Source organism: Dysidea avara, chromosome 13 (assembly GCF_963678975.1).
Source record: "Dysidea avara chromosome 13, odDysAvar1.4, whole genome shotgun sequence".
In the NCBI taxonomy this organism is placed as follows: domain Eukaryota; kingdom Metazoa; phylum Porifera; class Demospongiae; order Dictyoceratida; family Dysideidae; genus Dysidea; species Dysidea avara.
In genome coordinates this window covers 9801151-9822163 of record NC_089284.1, presented here as the reverse complement: position 1 = coordinate 9822163, position 21013 = coordinate 9801151, and the positions used below count along the sequence as shown (strand labels likewise).

At 36.9% G+C, this 21013-nt stretch overlaps 1 protein-coding gene and 1 long non-coding RNA gene across 5 annotated transcripts; one reads left to right on the top strand and one right to left on the bottom strand.

Annotated features, from left to right (window-relative positions):
- Positions 1-324: 324 nt before the first annotated feature.
- Positions 325-15629, top strand: LOC136243196 (uncharacterized). Of its 3 annotated transcripts, none has more exons than XM_066034716.1 (3): positions 325-1089; positions 10242-14258; positions 15432-15629. In XM_066034716.1, the coding sequence occupies exons 2-3, from the start codon at positions 10357-10359 to the stop codon at positions 15502-15504; spliced, it is 3975 nt and encodes a 1324-aa protein (XP_065890788.1). In that variant the 5' UTR covers positions 325-1089; positions 10242-10356; the 3' UTR covers positions 15505-15629. The 3 variants fall into 3 exon arrangements, with proteins under 3 accessions (XP_065890788.1, XP_065890787.1, XP_065890789.1); XM_066034715.1 differs by having other exon boundaries at positions 325-1119; XM_066034717.1 differs by lacking the exon at positions 325-1089 and having other exon boundaries at positions 9388-14258.
- Positions 10168-19390, bottom strand: LOC136243197 (uncharacterized). Of its 2 annotated transcripts, none has more exons than XR_010694783.1 (4): positions 19268-19390; positions 16988-17135; positions 10460-10569; positions 10168-10411 (listed from the first exon to the last, which is right to left on the bottom strand). It is a non-coding gene; the product is annotated as an uncharacterized lncRNA (long non-coding RNA). The 2 variants fall into 2 exon arrangements; XR_010694782.1 differs by lacking the exon at positions 19268-19390 and adding an exon at positions 17239-18047 and having other exon boundaries at positions 10170-10411.
- Between the last annotated feature and the right edge of the window lie 1623 nt (positions 19391-21013).

The following is a 21013-nucleotide window of genomic DNA, read 5'->3' as shown; positions in this document are numbered from 1 at the left end:
TAGTGACCGTCACTACATTATGATTTCACTACAACGTAGTGAATTAAAATGTAGTGAAGGTCACTACTTTTTGTAGTGAACGTCACTACATTATGATTTCACTACAACGTAGTGAATTAAAATGTAGTGAACGTCACTACATTGGTAGTGACCTTCACTACTTTGATAATTCACTACGTTGTAGTGAATCTAAAAGTAGTGAACGTCACTACATAAAGTAGTGACGTTCACTACTTTGTTTTTACTGTGCGATCTTGTATGCAATTTCTTGAAGGGGGGGGGGGGGGGGGGGGGGGAAACATTTGCCCCAAATGCCCCATCCTGGATCCGCCACTGAATAGGATGCACTGGACAACATGCACTTCAAGTTAATTAGAAGGAAAAACCTGAGACTGATAATGATCTACAAAATTGTTAATAACTGAATCTTGTTGAAATTGAATGGCAGGGAACTCACTTATTAAGAATAATTTACCCACCAGAGGACATTCAAATAGATTCAAGCAACCATTTACCAGAGTTAATTCATTTAAATATTCCTTCTATCCTGATGTAATTAAACTGTGGAATAAAATATAAATTACCATGCAGACAGCCACTATAATTAATTGTACAACATTACAAAACTTTAAAGCGGACCTAATTAACTGTTAATATATACTGATTTGCACACACACTATACATGCACCTTTATGTACGTTTACACTCGCTTGTCGAGTCCTGTACATTATATATAATTTCCAATTTCAATATTGAGAGGGGGCCCTTCAGCTAAACCATTGCAACCCCCCTGTAGCTATCCGCCACTGTACTGTAATTGGCAGAATCGCACGGTTCCGTTTCCGCTCATAGCTTAGTATTTAACCAGACTGTTTTCAGTCTGTGCATGATCTGCTGTGCCACAGAAGCGTTGGAATACTGCATCGGCATCTTAATTCCGAGTCGCCTGAGAATAACGCGGAATTCGCCTTTCCCGGCAGTCTATAGCCTTAATTTTGACACGGTGACGGAGATAAGCTATAGACTATTAGCTATTGCGGAGTAGCTACAGTTTGACACTGATTGCATGGATGTTCAGCTATAACTCAGGTAAATAACTGATCAGACCTACATGAGTTGGTGAGTTCAATGGTCTTCGTAAACACTGCATACAGGTACGTAGCTAGCTACACCATAATGAGATATGTTGCATGGGGGCATTATAGCTATACAGTACTGAAGGTCCGCTAGCTCTCAACTAGCGGCCTTTAAAGAAAAAAATTGGCTTTCGAAAGAAACTATAGCAATATCAGTCATAAAAAAATTTACATTATTTAAAGGAGTTGGAGAGTATTGAAGCGTTTATGTACAAAATGGTATGCAAGGGTTGTCATGTCTAAATATGTGTCCATAAAAGTTGTAGCTATAGCCTAGAATATCGTAATCCATGGCTACGAGGTGTATTGCATTATATTAGTCTCGCATGGCCAGACTGCATGCTTCTTTTTTTTTCTTTTTCATTTGGTCGGGAAAATCAAGACAAAAAAAGCAGTCTGGCCATGCGAGACTAATATTGCAACCTGACTTTGATGTCAGGCTATCAACCTACATTTTGTTTGGGTGATCAATCACATGTCACCTACCGTGGACAATTATCCTGCAAATAGGCATGACGTCACATGCATCAAATCATATACTAGCGTAATACTCACTTAATTGCAGGTGAGAGAGAATAAACGTCTTAATGATTAAGACAAAATATACATTACAAGCATACAGGGGCCTAGACACAGGGGTACCATGTGCTGATGGATCAGTACAGGAGCCCTGGCAAGACTTACATTAACTAAAGGTAAATTAAATTACAATACACAAAAAAAAACAAAAAAACTATATCTACATATATGTAATACTTAAAGTTTACCTAAGGTGGTCTAAAAGATCCCAGCCCGGGGAGGCTCTAGAATTAAAAATTCTGTAAGAACAGGACACAGCAATGCGAGCTGCCTGCTCAAACAAGGATCTTATGGTTTTCTTTGGCACTTCACAAGCAGTAGCCATTTGAGCAATTGTTTCTGGCAAAAAGTGGCCTAAACAACCAATTTCAATTGGAACAAGATTGACAGTTAACCCAGAAAGCTGGAGGTCATATTGCAAGGAGCTATATCGATCTTCCTTTCTAGCTCTGGCAGCAAGAAGATGTTGCTGGGTATTAGTTGGTACTGTCAATTCGAACAAACAAATGGAATCATTAGAAACCAATACCAAGTCAGGCCTGCTGAGGGTGGAGGAAAGATTGGTTGGGATGGTACTAGGGGGGCTGGAACTAGCTAGATAACCAGGAAGGTCAGCGTAAAGTTTGAATGTTTCAGGTAAATGCTGTTGGAGCCCATGAACAAGGACCTGTAAAACTGAATCATGTCTCCAGGTATACCTGCCTTGATCTAGAGCAGCAGGACAGCCAGTCAAAATATGGTTTGTTGTGGGTTGAGGAGCTTGACAAAGAGCACATCTAGGGTCAGTAATGATGTTCCATCTGGCCAGGTTCATAGGGGTTGGTAGAGTGTCACAACCAGCACGTAGCAGGAAGGACAGCTGTTTTTCAGGGAGGCCATACATCAGTCTCTTCCACAGAGGGCAAGCTTGCTCCAGAGTTACAATATCTAAAAATTTATTTTGAACAGTTAATGGTTCCAGTTTTGACTTCCAATATTCAATGTGAGCAGAGCGTAAGTTGTGGCGAGCATGGTTCTTGAAAGTTGCAGAGTGAATGTTGGCAACTGAAGCCTTAGCAGCAGATAAACAGTCAAGGACAGCGGAAGAGATATCGGATCTGTTAGCTAAAATAGAATGTCGCAGCTCTATAATCAGTGGATCAACTGACCGTTCAATAGCCAGAATGTATGAAAGTTTGGCTGATTGCTTCAGGTGTGGTAAAAAGGGGAGATCCAACACATCCGGGTGGAAAACAGTTCCAGGAGTACAATTTCTGGGGAGGTTCAACCAATTTTTCACAAATTTCAATACTGATGACTGTGCTGAAATAATAGAAGACACGGTAAGCCTCTCAACAGCTAAATGAAAATGTAGAACAGAAGACACAAAGTTTTTTAAGATCCATATCTTATATTCTCCCCGAACAGAACACTTATCGATGGATTGTAAAAATTGTAAAATTTGTTGCTTCATGTTAGCAGAAGCTACCGATCGAGCAATAGTTGGAGAAACACCAATAGTGCGACCCAGAAACTTAGTACAATCCACATTACAGATATTAATGGTATTCCCAGCTGCCATTGAAAATACAGTAGAGGAAAGCATACGATGACCATTAAAGTAAAGGGAAATACACTTTGGAGGTTGAAATTCAAAACATATGTCTATTGCCTTTAGGACAAGTGATGATAAAGCCTGCTGATGAGACTTGACATCTTTGGAGATGACAGTCAAGTCATCAGCAAAACCCTTTGCTCTATGCATTGATGAATAACAAATCTTAGGTAGAGCAGCAGCTGCACTAGTAGAGGTTGATGGTTGGGTATTAGGTTTATCAGAGCGATAAACTTTGCGATATCTGCCTGCATAGCACCATTCCACAGTGTGAAGATCCACAGACTGCTCACTATCACCATTATCATAAACTAGATCACAGGAGCCATCACAATGATAAGAGGTCACGATTGCTCTGTACCAACCAGATGGTGAATCATCCGAGGAATCAGACCATAGCACATAGATTGCAGTCTCAACAGGAGGCAGCCCAACAGAGTTGGCAGCCTGTAGTTGAGCAGAGTAGCCACAATACTCTGATGTGGAGAGATAAGCTAATAATGGATTAATGGCTAAGTTGAATAACAAAGGTGATAAAGTATCACCCTGGAAAACTCCTCGTTGAATAGAAAATACTGACGTGTTCCAGTTCTTGGTAGACACATATGCTGACAATTTTGAATAACAGCTAGTAATGTACGAAATAACAGGAGAAGGCACCTTGATGTAATATAAGATATCAAAGAGGTATTGATGACATACTGACCCAAAGGCATTCCTCAGGTCAAGAAATGACATAACAATAGGATTCGTAGTAGCTCTGGCATTCTCCAATAGTGATTCAATACTGAATATATGTTCCATAGTGCCGTTCACTCCATAGAGAAAGCCTTTCTGGAGTGAGGGGTCTAACAATTTGTTGTTCAAAGCGAACTTCTCCAAACGGAGAGACAGTAATCGATGAAATAGCTTGCCAAAGACTGAGGTCAATGTGATGGGACGAAAGTTCTTGGGATAGTTTGGATCCCCTTTCTTATATTATACACATAACTTACCTGTGGTTTGGGGTCTACATGCTAAATATATACACCTGGTGGTTTGTTTGAAGTTACATGATCATGGTATATTAACAACTCTTATAATGTGGCCCGGAATGCTTTTATGGAAGAGCATTGGGCTTTGCTGAATAATGTATAGGAGTTTAAAACCATACAATCAATCAATACAGGCACATGGATCAGGATCATTGCATGCACTATAACTAGTTTTGCAGCTTAATAAATAATGATTCTGTCATTAACATTTTCCAAATTAAATAAGAAATCATAATTTTTGGGTAAAGTGCAGGAAGGAATTTTACACTTGTGTAGAAACATGGTTCCTACATGTGTAGAGCTTTATTGAGAATTTTTGCAGAATTTTGTAGGAATATTCCCATGCACACTGTTGAATTTTGTAAGAGAGATTCCTATACATTGAGCAAAGTGTAAAACATCTTGTGGTGTAGGAATAATTCTCACAAGCATAGGAATCATTCCTACAAGCGTAGGAATTGTTCCTACAAATGTAGGAATAATTCCTACACTTGTAGGAATTATTCCAAATGTCCTACACATTGTGCTATGTGTAGGAATCTTTCTTCCAAAATTCAACAGTGTGGGAATATTTCCCACTAAATTTCTAAATATAGCCCTACACGTGTAGGAACCATGCTTCCTACACAAGGGTAAATTTTGGTACATCACAGAAATGTGCTGTGTTTTTGAGAAAAACTTGCCACAACTTAACACTTTGGCTTCTTATTTAGTTTGGAACATGTTTCATTTTAACAATCATTATTAGCCACCTCAGTCAGATGCAAAGTGGCACAATGTAGCGATTAGCAATATCAGTTGTATATATGTAATAGTTATACCATGGGCATGAGTGCGTATATACAGGCAAAGCACGAGTGCCCGTTGTATAACTAATATGTTCTACTTTAGCATGTATACCCACCTAATTGGCAAAATCTTTAGTTGCTCTTATATAGGGAACCAAGTAAGCTGTTTTTGTGGGATTGAATTTTGCCAAACAAACTGTGATTGTGGGATTCAATGTTAATACATCAAACAGTAGTTTGATTTTATTTTTGCTAATATAGCAATTTTAAGAGACTAGTGTTAATTATGTTACTTTAATTGCTACATTTACAAAAGTAAAAAAAAAAAAAACTACTGTTGATGTATTAAAATTGAATCCCACAATCACAAGTTGTTTGGTAGAATTCAATCCCACAATCACAGCTTGCTTGATTCCCTATATAAGAGAAGAGTATAGCATGATGATTTCTGGATTATAGTGTGCACTCCTATTAGGTGTGAAATGTCTCAAGTTAACGAGATATATGCACTGCCACATGCACCAGTGGCAGTGCGTATATCTTGTTAAGGCAGTGTGTAATGAGATATACGCACCGGTAGTGGTGTGTATATCTCGTTAGCATTTTGAGTCAGTGCGATATGTGATATATATGCAGTGGCTTTCCTTTGATCTGAGGTGTGAAAGTGGTACATACATATATATACATGCAGATTTTTGCTTTGGTGTTTAAATTTAGATCATGTATATAACATAACTCTTGCATTAGGAAGCTACCACAATTCGCTTTTTTTCCTTTTCTTTGCAGAATAATTTTCGTATGTAAAAAATTCTTATTTTGAAAGTTTACAAGCATCACCTGTGTGATTACTGCCATATTTAGTTGATATAGCTATACTGTAACTGTAGCTAATGATTATAGGACACAATAAGAATTGAGAATGTGCTGTATCTTTTTTTACCATGGTAGCCTGTACAGGTGGAATGTAATTAACAGCCTTGTGGGTTCTATGCATCATTAGTATTCATGAGCATCATATCCTGCAACAGATCATACCTCACTAATGAAGTTAAAGGCTGTTACCAAGAATGGTAAGAAGCCACAGTCATGTGGAAGAAGCCAAATCAATTTTGACAATACTGTAGTACAGCTAGTACTGCATCTATTCTTGTAGTTTGCACAAGTGTTATAATATTGATACAGAACAGACCGCCACACCTGACTAGTAGTTTCCAATGCTACAATACTCTAATAGAGCAGTCATTCATGTAAAATAATTTTTTGATTCAATGTAAATCATACAAAAATGCAAAATTTTAACATGAAACTTTTTGCATGAAAATTAAGTGAATTACGGTATACAATTTGTTTGATCAAGCATTCCACATACTATATACTTGATTTAAGCACTGTTTCCATATGTTAGCACCATGCAAGGGTGTAGGGAGGGAGACTTCCAAGGGTTTCAAAGAAATCTTGTTGAAATTAGGTTTCTAGGTTTCTAGGTTTATAGTAGGAACCAAACCCACTATTTTGTTTGACAGCACAAAAATGAAAGCACTATGTATGCAGTACAGCACAGCATATGCACACGAGCCTTACAGTGACATAGCCAGAAAAACATTTTACCGAGGCAAAGTTTATACATTGACCTAATTGAGAGGGTCTACTTCTGACTCAACTGATTCACAAAATTACTTTCAAGTATGGGTGGTACAGCATTTGCAGGTTGACTATTTGGTTGGATGGAAGAAAAATTCTGAGTGTTTTTCTACGTGCCATAAATAATGCCCCAGCTTAGATAATGAGTATAGCTCCCATGCTTCAATTATTAGACTTGTTTGATTGCATTTAACACAACTTACTCCGGAGATATTTTGAGTGATCAGGTCATCCATGGACAGCAATGGAGGTCATATAGTTATGCACACCAGCTATACCTTTTATTGATCTGATGTTTAAGTCAGACTTTCATATGATGCTCAACTGCATGTGCTAAGCATGTCAAGCTAGGGCATCTGGAGGCATGCTCCCTCAATGAAAATTTTATATGATTTGAAATGGCTTGTGGAGGCTACATTTTTGATTGCAACTGCTAATGCATAATTATGATATATGCATGACCAAGCAATGTAATGAGAACAGTTGCTATAATCTGTACTGAATGCACATCTTCGTCGTATTATGTTTGATGCTTCATTTTCAGCTAAGAACATTGCGTACAAGTGCCTTGTGAGACCCCATCTTGAATATGCCTGTCCTGTTTGGTCTCCCTTTACTTCTTCTAACATTAAATTGATTGAATCAGTGCAGCGCAGAGCAGCACGCTGGATCTGTAGCACCTGGAATCCACAATCACATCAGTGGTCCAAATCATTGGATGACTGAATTGCAATGGCCATCCCTGCAGTCTAGGCGGCAATTCTTGTCACTGTCAATTTTGTATGATATTTGGAAGGGGCGTACTGGAATAAACTTTAGTGATTACTTTGAGTTCAATACGCTGTGTGCAAGTCCCTAACTTTAAAAGTGTTTTCTTCTACTATCAGTGCTTTCTGTTATTGATTTTTGTGTCCATAGCATTCTTGTGGAACATTATTCCTGAGGACATTTTGGCCTGAAGCCAAGTTAAACATTTCAGATCTAGATTAAAACAGTTTATTTTAATGTGATTGTTTAATTTTGTACTTGTATTGTGTATGCTGTTCTGTTTTTGTAGTTGCATTTTTGTAACTGTAAGGATTGTATGTAAGGGTATCACCTTGTACAGGCATATGCCTTTTGCGTATCCCTTTAAACAATTTGATAATAATAATAATGCTCTATTACAGACTGTAATAGAGCATTATTATTATTATCAAATTGTTTAAAGGGATACACAAAAGGCATGTTTACAGTATATTATGATGACTGCTCTAAGAGTATCTTGATCTTTTTACAACTGAATTCAACTGAGTAGCTGAAAGTGGTCCAGTACCGTGTCACCATGGGCTTCAGCCCTGCTTAGTACTACAGCCATAGATTCTAATATGTGTGGTACAGTAATGCTGTCTAGTAATGTTTGAGTAGAAAATCTGGGGTGCCAAAACTCAGGCCTGTTCAGCCTGTTGTTGAGCATTTTTACTGAGGCAGCTGCCTCGTTTGCCTCAATGGTAGCTACGCCACTACCTTAAAAGGGATGGATCTAGAAAGGAGGCTCATGCATGCCCTTTAAAAATTGAGATATTTTAATAGAGCAGTCAAGTACCATACATCAGATCATCATTTTTTTGTTGTTGCTAAAACAGCCTCCAGTGCAATTGTGAAATCTGCCATGTGAGACATGAACAGTTTCTTGATTATTCTATGCATTTCTTTGGATACTGTGGCAAAGTTATGAAAACTTACCAATACAATACACATGTGGTTTAGGCATTCTCATTATAAGAAAGTTCAATCTGCCAGTGGAAATTTCCTCAAATTAAACTTTGATTCACAAATTTCACAAAAGCAAATGGTAGCTAATCCGTATAGCACATAATTATTCATGTATACATCAACAACAGATTTATAAATATGATCTGTAGTGATGAGTCTACAGTTTCATGGAATTTCAAGGTTCTAAGAATAGTCACAGTTGTACCATTTTATGCCATGCAAAACTAAGTATGAACTTATAAACCACTTGACTGTCAACCTGTTTAAATATTTGTTGATTTATCTGCCTGCTACCAATCATGTGCAAAGGTCTTTGATTTTATAGCAACAATGGTATATATCCAGGGGCGGGTCCAGGAGCTGGCAAGGGGAGGGGCACAAACAGGGTAAATTGTAGGTGGTTGGGGAGAGCCATGCAGATTCTCTAGTTCAGTGCTGCATTTTTGAAGCAGCAAATAATCACCTCTTAGTAGTACAGTATCTTACTGTTGATTTTTGCCACTTTGGCCTTTTAAGATGATTGTGAAGTCTTAAAAACTGTTTAAAAGCTCTGAATGTCTTAAGCAGCAACACGATAATTATTCTAGAGGCACTTAGTACGGACGAATTTGAAGGTACTGGGTGCATTTTTACTCATTCGCTTTGGTTTCAGGTGAATTTGTAGTAAAATGTACATATTTTCATGAGTTGATAAGCTGATCTGGCCTGACATAAAGTTTAGTAGCTAGCTATTTTAATCATAAGCATGGCTGGCTCCTCCACAAGGTGATGAGGGGGAGGGGCATTTTCCCCAAATACCTCATCCTGGATCTGTCATTGATACCTGTGAATGAAAGAGGGGCGTGAACTTCTAGTCAGGAAGCCCTCTTTATATATAGATTATTTAAATAACAGTGTGCATTGTCACTTGATTAGTGTTACACACTGAATGATATTATTGACATCATGATAATTGAAATACTGTAATACTGGTATCGATAGTGACTAAAAGATACTGTTGCTGTTATCGTTAAAAGGCACATTTTATTAGTACAAGACAGGGATGTATCCGGGAGTGTAGTGAGTTATTGGTTCAGGGGTCTGAGGGGACATTTTGTACATTAAAATGCTTCAATATTTACTAGACTCATGCTCTATCAATATTGTAAACTATTTTCAATAAAAATTATGTGCTTGTTAAGCTTTGTAGTTAAGTGCCAATTATGGTCTATAGCTGGACAGGGACATTATGATCTAAATTATATATCCTACAGTTTTCCTGATTTTACTACTAGCTAGTCTGATATTTTAGTCTTTAATACTCCATTTAAATTGTATTCTGTTTTGAATGTTCTATTAGAGTATGTAGTTTTGACTTCTCTGTTAATACCTCTGACTGCGCTATTAGAGATCTTGATCTCTATTAACATTGTCCCTTGTAGTTTTAATTCATACCTTTGTTCTCCCCTTAATCTACTTTTGAGTGAGTTTCCTATTGCACTGTAGCTATACTGCCCTGAGTGTCCTTCCTTTTTCTGTATGTTTGTACAGCTAAACCTTCTAACTAGTGTTCTTGCTGCAAACCCAAAGGGAGCAAGAAACCCCCCAAAATGTACCCCTATTAAAGTATTTTTGGAATTTGAAATTGCTGTGGTCTTTTAGTAAAATATTAATACCTCCATAGTTTTTATATACCTCCTTGCTTCACTTTTTTTACTTTTAATGTCTATTATAGGTGTACATGATTGCACAATACAAAAGGAAAACATTATTCAATAACCTCAGTGACATTGTAAGAATTCTCAATTCTTCCCATCACTACACTTGATATATATTTGTTTTTAGTTGTAATGGCAAGACATATCAACTTCACACTTATCTTTCTCTCTTGTATGACTGTCATTTCTACGGGAGAAATTATTTTAGTAGTGCGAGTCAATGGTGACCATCTACCTTCTATCAATTGCACTGCAAACAATGTAACCAGTCCCGGTTGTAGTTGTTTCCATAATGACACCACTATAAGATGTTCATTTTCGTCATTTCAATCTGCACTTAATCATCTGAAAAACAACAGTGTGGTGTACATAAAAACCAACTTTGTTACATTGCAGTCAAAAGTCATGTTGAACCATCTTTACAACATTTCAATTGTGGGGATTAACAACTCTACTGTAGATTGTGACAATAAAGGATGTTTACAGTTTGAATCATGTGATCAGATATCGATAGAAGATGTTGTCTGGAATAACTGCAGTTGTGGAAATGGACCAAAGCCTCTAACAGCAGGAATCACTGTTTGGAATTCTAAAAGGTTAGACATTAAAAGATGCACATTTCAGAACTGTCTGTTAACTGCAGTCCGTGTGGAAAATGTGTATGAAACAATAAACTTTGATCAAGTCAAGTTTGAATCAAATAATATTATGTATTCATCACGGAATAAACCTACTTCATCTATTAATAGTGCAGCAGGGCTTGCCATAGAAATTTCTAATATGACTGACTGTGATACAGTAAACATTTCAATTGCTAACAGTTTATTTTCTGATAACCGAAACATTAACTGCACATTGTGTGCCTATGCGGGAGCATTACATATATATGTGGGAGCAGTGAACCATCTAAATGTCTCAATAACAAACACAACCTTTACTGGAAATATAGTGGAAAGTGGCACTAACTCTTTATTTAATGGTGAAGCTAGTGCTGTTAGAATTTGGTTACGTGATGTTGCTAAACCATTCATTTTGTTAGCTTTTCTCCATTTTTCATCCAACCATCATAATAGTATGAGTAAAGATCACGTAAATGTTCTTACTGTGTCCAATCAGTACAGTGAAATTGAAAGAACACCACATACTAAACCAGGAACAGTTAAATTAATATCATGTACATTTAGAGAGAATACAGCTGATATAATTGCATTCTTCACAGGTTTTGTGAATGCATTAATGCAAGATTGCAGCTTCTCAGGTAACAAAATTCTGACTAAATCAAACCATGTTCCTCTACCACACATTCGTGCTATTGTGATTATGATAATACAGATGTCTTATGCTGGTGAATCATACCTTAACATCAGCACTAGTAATTTTACAAATAATGTGGATGGTTCTGCCATCATGATACTTCCTAATCAATATAGCAGGACTTCAAATCAATTCCCATTTATTCATATTTCATATTCCAACCTGCTGGTTAAAAACAACACATTTTCTTCAAAGGAACATTCTCCTGTTGGATTGCTATCATTTCTATTTGTGTACATATTCTCAGTAAACATCACAGATGTAATAATTGTTGATAATCATGTTTTTGGCAACGTGGGTGGAGTGAACTTTAATAATGCTTTACAATACAGTTATCATGGTACAACAATTGTAAATATTTTAAACCTTGTTTTTGAAAATAACACTATGACGAGGAGTCATGGAGCAGCCATTTGGATATCAGCTACAGCATTACCAGATGTTCATTATTTGATTGCAAATAGTACGTTTAAGAACACTGTTGGAGCAAAAAGCATAATTTACAGTTTTGGTACTATTACACTGGCTGGAAATATTGAATTTGCCAACAATTCTGGAACAGCAGTATACATTACTTTGGGACAAACATTAAACATTACTGGAAATGTGACATGTGAAAACAATATATCTGAGGATGGTGGAGCTATTTACCTTGATGATAGCTCCATTGTCCATTTTTCAAAGTTTTCTAGAGTCATGTTTACTAATAACATTGCTACAAGATATGGTGGAGCCATATTTGTTTATGTTTCTAACTGTTCTACAACTAGTATAGTTGATCAATCAAGAATGATTAGTTTTGGTGACAATAATATAGCTGTTTTAGCTGGTGATGACATATATTACAGTATATCCCATGCATGCAATCATACTTACCAGAAGCTAATACTAAAGAAAGAAAGGACAATTACTTCACCAGATAATTTAGTACCAAATGCGTCAGTGGCTACAAAATTAAACAATACTACATATTATGTTATTAATGACTTGATCATGCTGGGACAGCAAGTCAGCATTCCAGTATGTCTACAGGACATGAATGGAAATGCTACAGGATCAGTTTCATTCAAAATTAAGGTTTTGAACAGTAACTATTCTATTGATGGCACTGATATCATAATGGTGGGTTGTAAGAAACTACATGGAGCAGTTGATTTTATGCTTCATGGTGATACTGAACCTATTAGCAATGTAGGTACTGAAATTCAGCTGACTTCTCTATATGATAATACGTTTGACTGGAGACCCATAACTGTAAATTTGCTGGTTAACGTTACACAATGCCAATTAGGATTCCATTTTGACTCACGGCAGAAAAAGTGCATGTGCTATACAACTAATGGGATCGTTTCTTGTTCTGGTAGTAATTCAAGTATTGAAAGAGGATATTGGTTTGGTACTGTTAGGAATAAATCAACAGTGACAACTTGTCCGTTAAACTACTGTTACTTTACTGCTTGCAGTATCAACACCGAAATATGTCCTCTGTACCATCAAACATCAAAAAACAACCAATGTAGGGAACACAGAATTGGCAGCGCTTGCAGTGAGTGCAACAATGGCTACTCATTATCTTTTGATTCAGTTGAGTGCATTAATGATGACAGATGTACCATAGGACAAACAGTACTGATACTGATAGTATCATCACTTTACTGGATTGTCATTACTGTTAGCATATTTGTAATAATGCACTTCAAAATTTTGATTGGATACTTTTATGGCATTACGTTCTATTACAGTGTAATAAACATCTTGTTAGGACAAATTTTCTACTTTTCTGATTGGCTACATAATTTAGTAATGATTATTTCTAGTGCTGCTAAACTTATTCCACAATTCTTAGGAAAATTTTGTTTCATACAAGGCATGAGTGGGATTGATCAGCAGTTTATTCATTATGTACATCCACTGGCAGTTTTGTCTATACTAGTAACCATCAGTGTGGCAGCAAGATTTTCTATCAGGCTAACATCATTTGTCAGCAGAGGAGGAGTAATAAATGCCATTTGCTTTATTCTGTTATTATCATACACATCGATAACATCTACATCACTGCTACTATTGAGGCCACTAAAATTTACTGAAATTGATCAATTTTATACTTACTTATCTCCTGATATTGAGTATTTCCATGGACGTCATGCAGTTTATGGCGTTATAGCTATTTTATGTGAGGTTGTGATTGTAATTGGATTACCACTATTACTGCTATTACAACCATTTCTTAACCACAAAATTAACTTCATAAGAATTATGCCACTACTGGACCAATTTCAGAGTTGCTACAAGAATAAGTTCCGCTGGTTTGCATCTTACTACATGGTATGTCAGCAGATCATCATTGCTTTGGCAACACTGAATGTGGCAAATTACTTCACGCTGTACATGCTGTTCATTGCCTGCCTAGTAATGAATCTAATAGTTGTTACATTAAAACCTTACAAAAGTAATAAGTTGAACATCTTTGATGGTTTTGTTCTTCACATCATGCTGTTACTAATTGTACTACAAACTGCTAGTCATGTCAATAGCTTTTCTTCTGTTGCTATAACAACAATGGCATATATCTTGGTACTTTTACCATTCACCGTTTATTTAATGGCAGGTTTAGCTTATGCATTTATGGTTTACGTCTCCAATTACTCTACTAAAAGTGACATCTACGATGATCAAAGTCGTTTACTTGGAGAACATGTGCACTATGGAACATGCTCTACGTGAGTCTTTAAATGAGCATACATAAAGAACTTAATGTGTAGTTGCATGTTTGTAAGTTAATTCTAAAAAATTAAATAATTTAAAGAACTGTTAGGCCCTATTGTACAGTAGTACCTATTGGCTTTAGCCCTTGGCAATTAATAAGGAGTCAAGCAGTATTAATGCAGTGTATCACTCAGTACAATTGTAGTTGCATTTTGTATGTCATAATACTTAGCTTAATAACACACATGGGGATGTGTTGATACAAGATTTGTATACAGCTATGTATATAGAGGTCCAAGCATATAAATCAGATCACATGTAGTAGGGATAAGAAAATAGTATGCATGTCAACAGTAATTACCCTAGATGCGTGCCCACAGCCTGGCTGTGGGCACACACCTGGTTTCCTGATATTGTTTTCAAAAAAGCGTGTGTGCATGCTTGTTTCTTTGTTTTCCACACCCATACTTGTGAAGGTTTTTGATAAAAGTAGCCAGAGTGCTGACTCTACAGACCCTGTACTGAACTTACAGGCTGGTAAGCTTTACTCTGAAAAGTACACCTCTTATATACCAGTTTGAAATACGTATACCGGTATATGAAATTAGTTTTTGAATGCAGTAGAATAGCTTTCCCAGTAGGCTGTACAGTTGTGGGTTGGTAATGACCACAAAATGATAGCATGGGACTTGCACTAGTAGGTTATCAGAAAATTGCTTGAGTTGAATGCAGGGGCACGTTCCTCTTGTATGCAAAAAAATGAGAAGAGCAGAACCAAGGCTTTGTCAAAAGAATTTTTGCAAAAATATACCACAAAAAAAACCTATAAAACAGTTAAGAAGACAGTTCTGAGTGCATGTTGGTTGTGGTTTAAAATGGTTTGTTTGGGTTAGTCCTTGTCACCCAGATCTTGAGCAGTGATGGATTCTTGCTGAGGTAGTATCTAGGTGACAACACTAGTTACACTATATAAGTTGAATTACACTTCTTTAGCCACAACAAAAAAATAATGAATAAATTTACACAAAACATGAAATTTACAACACCATGGTTAGTTTTAAAATCTATATTTTGGGATCAGTATTAACTGGGTGCCTGGGTGTTAGAAGCAGAAGAATGTCAACTTGTTAACATTACTTCTATAATGTAACTATTATAATGTAAACATGTGTTTCTTCCCACAATAGATCTATTGGTGTATATCCACGTGACTCTTTAGAGTCCTTGATTTTTGACAATAACTATACTGATACAGTGTAAGGAAGAATAATACATATAGACATCAAGTTTGAGCAGTTATATTATTGTAATAATTTTGGAACTTTGTATTAATGACTGTACTATAGCTGCGCATGTATTGCTTTTAATTATATTTACTCAAACAATTTCTATTGCTCGCACATTATTGTCTCCCCCTTCACTATAAATTCAAACTCAAATCTTTTGGGTTGTCTTACCTGAATTCAACCAATGCTATGGGTAGCATGATAATAATGATATACATACTTGCTTATTTTAGCATTAACCATATCTCCCATGGTCTGTTTCCACCTCTAGATGTAAATAAGTGGTTGTCAACATCAGTCATTTTAACCTATCACGGGTGAAATAAAATAGTCTTATATTAATCATTAGGGGACTGTAAATCTTGCATACAATTGCTTTGATTTTTGTACTGGTATGTCTCAGTATGTAACTAACTGTCTGTGTATACTCTGGAATGGAAAAACGGTCTTTGCCAAATTCCAAAGCTATATAAAACAAATAAATCAAATTGAAAGCACTTAATAAGCTTTGATAATGAGCCTGGACATTATGTGTGTGTGTGTGCGCGCGTGTGTGTGTGTGTGTGTGTGTGTGTGTGTGTGTGTGTGTGTGTGTGTGTGTGTGTGTGTGTGTGTGTGTGTGTGTGTGTGTGTGTGTGTGTGTATAACTCCATAAGGGTAAAGATTGTGCTCCCAACAAGCTTACCCTAGGTCCTGGCCATGGTGTACTCCATTATATAAATAATTAAAAGAGCAATGTACATGCATTCGAAATTATAATAGACATTAATTGGAATATTTCTGTGGTTTATTTCACACAACTTTGCAAATGCAATGATCAATTCCTTTTACTGGCTTCTCACAGGGAATTGAATGTGCATGTATGGAGCACAAGTCTTGCAGCACATAATGATAAAATTACGTAGTACAACTTTAATTCGTTGCCTGTACAAGTTATATGTAATATGTGATATGCTAACTTCAACGAGTCGGACACACATTTCAAATCATGCAATATAAGCATGCAGAGTGTTCTTCAAAAACTAAATTATTTTCTTAAATGTTGTACCAGATTGTCATTTCAATCGCATGACTTGTAGAGTATATGAGTGATAAAGAAGAACCTGCTTAAGTATGATCAATTTGAAATTGACCACTTACCTAAATTCCAGATTATAGAATTTATTGGTTCTTAAAACTTTTCAGGTGTGTATGCTTAATCAGCAGGTTCCTTCCACAGAATATTTAATACAGATTATATGTAATCTCATACATGCACACTCTCAGATACTTATGTAACTGATCAACTTATAACAATTTGTCTCCATTAGGGATATATACTATTACTAACTACAAAAAAAGATAGAGGAGTTATCAGTCATGTAGTGCAGAAGAGCCTTTCTGTTCACACTGACTTACGTGCATGCCCTGTAGTGTATAATGAAGTACATGCTGTTGCATACAAAGTGGTGACTTACTATAAGTTGAGGGAGCTGGCACAGGAGTTGTCCATTGATGATGTGGAAACTTTCTTCAAGGGTTGAACATTAAAAAGGCTTTGTTGTGCAGCTGCTGAATTATGTTGCGTGGTGGATGTAACACAAGTTTGTTCTTCTGTGTGACGCGCTACACATATCATTATACAGTATTATTGCAAGATACAAGCACTACTAGCTATTAGATACGTACATATAAAAGTATTTTCATTTTCTTCTCTTTTTTAACCTACTTTTGACTGCTCTATTAGAGTGTATCTATCAGTCTGTCATTTGGATCATAGTGCATACCACATCAAAGGCTATAGCAACAGTGATGAAATCATCTGTAAACTGTTCTCCACCTACTCGTAACATTTTACTATAGCTAAATTGACATCAATACCACAACTGTACAAACATGGAATGCTACTGAAGTTTCATCGCATATCCAAGGCCTGCACTGTAGAGATACAACTTGTTGCCAGTAAACTCATACATTGTTATAGCAACTACCCCAGATCCATGTTGCAAATGGACACCAATCACACAATATACTGCAAAACAGTTCATTAGCCATTGATTTTGTCCACACAGCTTATAAATATGAGACCATGCTAACTTGGTAGATGATGAAGCATGTAACTATCCCACATGCTGAAAAGTAATGAAACAGGAGATATATTGATATAAATATGTGGGAAAGTCTCTCTTCATGACATTGCTCAAACTATAACCATCGAGCCATTGTTTCACTACTTTTCACTTAGTAGAAAATGAATCCTTACTTCTTAAAATAAATACTTTACAAACATAATTTTATTTGTTATGATACATGTGGCAGTTCTGTTTAATAACAGTTTATTAAAATAACACCAGACTGTTGTATTAGAGTGATTGCTTTATTAGGAAATCACAATTTCTGTTTGCTATAAGTAACTGGTGGTGTTCCCCTGAAGATGAATCACTAACACATGTGAATATGGCACTATTCAGGGCCACTGACAGGTAGGGGGTGTGTGGACATTAATAATTACATAGCATCAAGAACGAAGTACTCTAATAGAACAATCACCCTAACATAGCAGCCAGGAAAATATTAGATGTACTCTTAAAATCTGTCACGCATTTATTTCAGAGGTATTCGGCAGAAAGTTTACTATAAAATTTAAGCTCTAGATACCCTAATGTAATAGAGCAGATACCCTAATAGAATAGTCAAATAAACATTAATAATTATACTCTGAAATCCCTCTCAGAGGGTAAAATTTCCTGCCACCAGACCCCCCACCAGGTTGGCATGCTTTGCATGCACTAACGTTACCTAGCTACAACAGTTATAAGGAGCCCCACATTCTTGATTTGCTCCAGGCCCCCTAAATTATCTCGGCAGCCCTGGCACTATTTATTCCCTTTTGCAGTAGTGTAAGCACGTATACACAATTGTAAGAAAAGGTGTGGATAGAAACAGTAATGGTTTCAGCTACATGTATATGGTACAAGAAAGATTAAGGCTTTGGAGTCCACTTGTTCCTTCTGGCATGCTACAAGTGACTTGAACTGATGTGATCTTTAGCTCCCATTATACTGTATTTCCTCGTCTAAAAAGAAGCCCAGGCATTTATTCTTATAATCCATTCATGAACCAGCTAAAAAATCTTGTAGCAACTGCTGTTGACATACTTTAGACAAGTCATGGGTTTCAGTAGTTATAGTAAGGCTTGTTCTACAAATTACGCTATTGTAATCTCGTCCTACTAGTTGTTAGTGTTGGGCGATATATCGATATTATATCGTATCGTTTGATTTTTTGCTGATATCGAAAAGTATCGATATATTTTTCAAAACTCGATATTTCGATACGATACATCACGTGATCTGATTTAATTTTAAAATGTCTATTTTAGCTTATTTAATAGTTAATTGTAGCTTTCCATTACCTTCAGCAATTTTCCAATTACTGTTACTCTTGTGTATGTGGACAGGAAATCCCCATTGTGTATAGCCATAGCTACCTAATATCAAAATATGTGAAAACTAGCAATTTACACGTGCAAATTAATGTTACAATATCGTATCGAAAAGTATCAATATCGGTCAATTTTAGTCAATATCGTATCGATATCATATCGTTCTGAAAATCCTGGTATCGCCCATCACTACTAGTTGTATTAAGGTAGCGCCCCCTGGCCTTCATTTAGGACCAGGAGTTTATTTGGATGTGGTTTTTATATGGGTAGTTTTAATTGTTTACGTACTTATTTGCTCACCAAGTTACCTTACCCTGATCTCTGACTTCAACCTTTGCATGTATGAAAGAAATCACAAGTGTTGGATCATCAGAATACACAGTTGCAGTTTTACTGCTTGACAAGAGTTCTTCCACAATCTACGAGTATACAGATGATGAACCCTAGAATGTGTTTTGCGGTGTTAGAACTAACCAATCGTTGCTGTCTCCTCTCAGCTCGATTTCGGATTGTGACCGGCTTATTGGAAGGTTAGTACTGGCCTCTAGGTAGTCCACAGACCTCGGACCGTGTAAACACTGCAGGGACAGCATCTGGCTTTAGTCGGCGTTTCATTGTGGGAATGCCCATTTCACTACGATAACGAACCCCTTCAGTTACAAAACAGTCTGCTTCAAAGTGTTTGGAGCACAATTGAGAGCTTGAAGATGGGCCATTCCAGTTACTCCTTTGACGCTTGACTGCCCGCACCCACTTCTTTCGAATTTTCTCATCCTTTGGAAATTCGTGTAAGCTATACCCCGTACCATCAGTGGTGCTGCATCCTACTGCAATACAACGTCTAGGCATAGCTCTGCATGCTTAGTCCCAGTCAGGGCCGCCCAGAGAAATTAAGGGGCCCAGGGCAAAGAGTTAAAGTGGGGCCCTTCACTCAAGTTGTAAGGTGAAGACCAAAAAAAAAAAAAAAAAAAGGTCACAACCTGCTGGCAATGACAATAATTACCCAGCACCAACCATATCTCCTTATCTATAAGCTTGCTACACTGCTCCTCTGAAGAATACTGTGACTGCTCTATTAGAGTATTTAGATCTGACTGCTCTATTAGAGTATATCGATCTTTTAAACAGGTATTCAGGGGGCTCTTCATGCATGGGGCCTCCTGGGGCCCCTTTCAGGCTGGGGCCAGGGGCAAAATGCCCCAGTTGCCCCCCCCCGTGGGCGGCCCTGGTCCCAGTTTATCTATACGCGGCTTGAATATACTGGAGTCACGGTTAGGTATTTGTACTAATCACGTGCCCAGCATCTGGTTATGTGCAGACTCGTGCTTTCATATCTAGTACTGCTTATTTACCACATACAAGTATTACCTATATGCATCTTTACAGTAGTTATAATGCACATGATTCGACCAATATATGTACTGTACCCACAACCAGAAAATACTTACCTGTCTTCTCCATTATTTACTCTTGGTATCACGTACAAATTATTATTTAGCTCTTATAGCTAGCTACCTAGCTAGTTACCAGTCACCAAACCAACTCAAGGGATAGGCTAAGCAAACTAGCCGCTACTTTTGCATGTGAATTGAAAACTTATGCATGTATTTTGTGCTCTAGTTGAGATCTCTGAAGTCGGTAGCTATACATTGGCATGGTTTGATCATGCCTATAACCAATAGTACTAAGCTGTCATGAAGGAAAAGTGAGGCTGGTTTTTGTGGTGATAATCACTGATGGGCATGAATGAAATTCTATACAGTAACACTGTATGATAAAGGTGCTTGAATCTCTTGCGCCTGGAAGTTCAGATGTCATGCAGATAAGGGAATTATGATGTAAAGACAATATCAAGCTGTACTTGCTTTCTTCATTTTACATGTTACTGATGATAGTGATAATTATTTAAACTAAACTGATGTAGAGACAAATAATTAAATGATATATGATTAATTCAATGCTATTAACTAGGTGCCAAGTAATGCAACATCAACTTAGGAATTTTCTATTAGCTAGCTGACTGATCAATTACTGTAGCTAACTAACTACCTTTGGTTTA